Source organism: Quercus lobata, chromosome 2 (assembly GCF_001633185.2).
Source record: "Quercus lobata isolate SW786 chromosome 2, ValleyOak3.0 Primary Assembly, whole genome shotgun sequence".
NCBI classification, from domain to species: Eukaryota; Viridiplantae; Streptophyta; class Magnoliopsida; order Fagales; family Fagaceae; genus Quercus; species Quercus lobata.
Genome location: NC_044905.1, coordinates 21,772,139 through 21,776,526, shown reverse-complemented (window position 1 = coordinate 21,776,526; position 4,388 = coordinate 21,772,139). Strand labels below are relative to the sequence as shown.

General features: G+C 40.2%; 1 protein-coding gene across 1 annotated transcript; it reads left to right on the top strand.

Annotated features, from left to right (window-relative positions):
• The first annotated feature begins 319 nt into the window (after positions 1-319).
• LOC115974953 (EIN3-binding F-box protein 1-like) lies at positions 320-4,388 on the top strand. Its single transcript, XM_031095539.1, has 2 exons — positions 320-690; positions 1,668-4,388. The coding sequence occupies exons 1-2, from the start codon at positions 666-668 to the stop codon at positions 3,587-3,589; spliced, it is 1,947 nt and encodes a 648-aa protein (XP_030951399.1). The 5' UTR covers positions 320-665; the 3' UTR covers positions 3,590-4,388.

The following is a 4,388-nucleotide window of genomic DNA, read 5'->3' as shown; positions in this document are numbered from 1 at the left end:
ACGGAGTCTCCCATAATGATCTAATTTTATTCCTTCCACTCATATTTAAAAATAAATAAATGAAGGAGTAAAATAAAAGGAAATTACTAGTCTTCACCCATCACCTTGGTTACAAAGATAGAATTAAAAGACAAAGAAACAAACAAAACGTTCTCCACGATCCTGACTTAATATCATCTCAGCACCCAAACAACCCCAACTTAACCCAAAAAGCAAAACCGAAAACCACAAAAAAGAAAACCAGAAACCGGAATATGGATTCTGGTTTTAATTTGGTGGGAGAATATAACAAAGAAACCCCCACTTCTATGCACAAATACATTGCATTTGGGTGACCCTTGCGTGTATTGTCATGTACCCAAACTCCCATTCTGTTTCAGTCTCACAATAATAAAAGCAATCAATAGAACCATTCTCACCCTTCAATTTCATTTCTCTTTTTTTCTCTTTAACCTTCTCCCTTTTTTTTTCCCTATCTTATAGGGTTTCCATGTTCTTCTTCCTCTGATTTCTCTCTATCTCATGAACTTCTGCTTCGCAGCTTTGTACGTAGCTATATCAGTGTTTTTAGCCATCTTTGTGGTTCTCTTTTTTGCTCTCTTTGGAGGGTTCTTTGGTGAAAAGCGGTGTGGGTTCGACCTCCCGGGGTTTTTTAAGCTGTACCCATGTCTAAGCTCTTCGGTTTCAGTGGTAAGTTTCCTTTTTTTTTTTTAAAATATATATATATATATATATATATATTTATCATGGGTTTCTTTCAAAGTTCATGTTTTTAAGCTGAATATGTATGTGGGTTTTGTTTCAATCTTCTGATTTTCATGTTGTTTAGCTGATATAGTTGTAGATCAGATGTGTATGCTTGATCTTTGAGAAGGGTTTCATGACTTTTGGGGAATTTTGGGGTCATGGGTTAAGTTATGTTGTGAAATTTATATATAGTACCTGTTGTGTTGTAAGCTTGCGATTGATGCCCAGATGGGTTTATTTTTGTTTTGGGGTAATTTTAGACCAGGTATTCTTAGAAATGATCAGATGGGTTATTTTTCTGTTGCTGGTCCTTTGTTATGTAATTCTTTATTTTGTGTAAGTGGATGCAGATTATTTAATGGCTTAGAAGTGAGATAACCACGTATTGGTGTTGGATCTGGTTAGAGATCTTAGATATGATCTTGATACTAATTTTATCTATGGTGCTTTGCTGGTATAGAAATCCTGTTTAGTTGGAATATAAGAAAAGAGAGTAATAAAACTAGATTGAGTTGTATGATGTATGCTTTTTTTTTTTTTAATTCCCAGAAAGTGGAATAGTTTGGTTAGGCAGGTTCCTAGGAGTACTATAGTTAGGCAGATTTCTAGGAGTTCTATAGTTAGGTAGGAAACTAGTTTTCTTTCCAGAAATTTTGTTTGTTAGATTGTAATACTACCTATTATAACTTTCCCAGTTATAAATATTTAATTTATACACACAACTGAAACTCGAACATAGAAATTATTACCATGTGTTGTATATATATGTGTGTGTGTGTATGTATGTATGTATGTATATTAACTTGAACATACATATTGATATATATTTGCGGGTGTATTAAAGAAATTATTGAATGTAAAAATTTTTTTGTAGTTCATTGGAATATTTGTCTAAGCTACTATTGTTTTTGGGTTTTCAGGAGATGATGATTTTTGCCCTGGGGGGTCAATATACCCAAATCCCAAGGAATCTAGCCTCTTTTTGTCCCTTGGTCATCATGTGGATGTCTACTTCCCTCCTCGCAAGAGGTCTCGCATCAGTGCTCCCATTGTTTTCACAGAGAAGTTTGAGAGGAAGAAGGAGGTCTCTATTGAAGTTCTTCCAGATGAATGCCTCTTTGAGATCTTCAGGCGGTTGCCTGCTGGCCAGGAAAGGAGTGCCTGTGCTTGTGTTTCCAAGCGCTGGCTTACGCTTTTGAGCAATATCCGCAGGGGTGAATTCAGCAGCAACTCAAACATTGAAAATCTTAAGCCCGAGGAAAAGGTTAACGAGAATAAGGCTGAAGATCAAGAAATTGAAAGTGATGGATTCCTTTCTAGGAGCTTGGAAGGGAAGAAGGCAACAGATGTTAGACTTGCTGCCATTGCTGTTGGTGCTGCTAGTCATGGTGGGTTGGGCAAGCTATCAATCCGGGGAAGCAATTCTGCTCTCAGGGTGACAGATGTTGGCCTTAGGGCGATTTCTCGTGGCTGCCCTTCTCTGAAGGTTCTTTCTTTGTGGAATGTTCCTTCCATAGGAGATGAAGGTCTGTGTGAGATTGCTAAGGGTTGTAACCTGCTTGAAAAGCTTGACCTTAGCCAGTGTCCCGAAATTTCTGATAGGGCTTTGATTGCAGTTGCGAAACACTGCCCTAATCTGACTGATTTAACAATAGAGTCCTGTTCAAAAATTGGGAATGAAGGTCTTCAAGCTATTGGGCGTTGCTGCCCCAATCTTAAGTCCATTTCAATTAAAGACTGCCCTCTTCTTGGTGATCAAGGAATAGTGAACTTGTTATCTTCCACTTCTTATGTCATGACTAAGGTGAAGCTCCAAGCATTGAATATTACTGATGTCCCTTTGGCAGTTATTGGACACTATGGCAAGGCAATTACTGATCTTGTGCTTGTTGGCCTTCCAAACGTTAGTGAGAGGGGCTTCTGGGTCATGGGCAATGGTCATGGATTGCAGAAATTGAAGTCGTTGTCAATTACATCATGCCGAGGAGTAACAGATACCGGGCTTGAAGCTGTAGGGAGAGGTTGCCCAAACTTGAAACAGTTCTGTCTCCGTAAATGTGCCTTTTTATCTGACAATGGGTTGGTCTCTTTTGCCAAAGCTGCAGCTTCACTTGAGAGCCTGCAATTGGAAGAGTGCCACAGGATCACCCAATTTGGGTTTTTTGGCATACTTTTAAACTGTGGTGCAAAGTTGAAGGCTCTTGCTATGGTGAACTGCCTGGGGATCAAGGACCTAAATATGGGACTGCCTCTGCAGGCTCCTTGCAAATCCCTGCGATCATTGTCCATTCATAACTGCTCTGGATTTGGTAATGCAAGCTTGGCAGTGTTGGGGAAGTTGTGTCCTCAACTGCAGCACTTAGACTTGAGCGGGCTTCAGGGAGTAACAGATGCTGGGTTTCTCCCAATGCTTGAGAGCTGTGAGGCTGGTCTAGTGAAGGTTAATCTTAGTGGTTGTGTAAATCTGACAGATAAAGTGGTTTCATCCTTGGTTGAGATGCATGGTTGGACTCTAGAAATGCTAAATCTTGATGGTTGTCAGAAGATAAGTGATGCAAGCTTGGTTGCTATTGCAGAAAACTGCCCATTGCTCAGTGATCTTGATCTTTCGAAGTGCATGATCACAGATTGTGGGATTGCTGCCCTGGCCAATGCAAACCAGCTCAATCTCCAGATCCTTTCAGTATCAAGGTGCTCTTCGATAACAGACAAAAGCTTGCTTGCCTTGGGAAAATTGGGTCAGACCCTTGGTGGGTTGAATCTCCAACACTGCAATGCAATTAGCATCAGCACAGTTGACCTGCTTGTGGAGCAGCTATGGAAGTGTGACATCCTTTCCTAAGCAGGGAATGTTTTCAAACCAATCAGGTCTAAGAATTCCGGTCAGGTTTTGTGAGTAGCAGTTTGTGTATTTTTTTTTTTGGGTCCATCAGCTATGGGTCTTCAATCATTCAGTAACCCAGTTCCCTTTTCCAGGGAATGCAGCCATTAACTCTTTTTTGCAGGTTTCCTAAAAATAGAAATCTGTGTTACCAGTTTTTTTGCTCCAAACAATGGGGCGTAATGGCTGCATTTCCCTGAGAACATAGTTACCGGGTTTTGAGTGTAGGGTTTCTTTCCACTAGTCATGGTTTTTATATTGCTGGGTATCTGCACCTGGTAGTTTTTTTTAGCTCAGCCTTGTACTGGTTATGGCTTCCTGCATGTGCTAAGCTCTTCTCCTTCTACATTTTACCCAGTTCCGAGTCTGTACGTTGTCTCTTTTACCAAGTCGGCCACGTTTTTGAACCTGTATTCTCCACGTGATGGTTGGGTCTCTGTTTTCCTCAAAGGGCAGGTTAATGTACCTGAGTCAGTTACAGTAGTGCTGGTTGCTCTTAGCAGTTTGAATTTTTGGTGCCTTGTATCTCTGGGGCTTTGGCCATGGCAGCAGGTAATACAAAGTCTGCCATCACAATCCTCCTCCTAAGGGAGGGTTGTTTTTTTACCAAGTCCTAGTATTTCAGGCTTCATTTATTTTTTTTCGAACTGTGAGCAACCTCCTTATGATGTAATGAACATTGTTATCTGTCCTTTGTGTTGTATGCATTCCATCCTATTGGGTGATGATAAATAAAAATCTTGTCTTTATGTATTTGTAA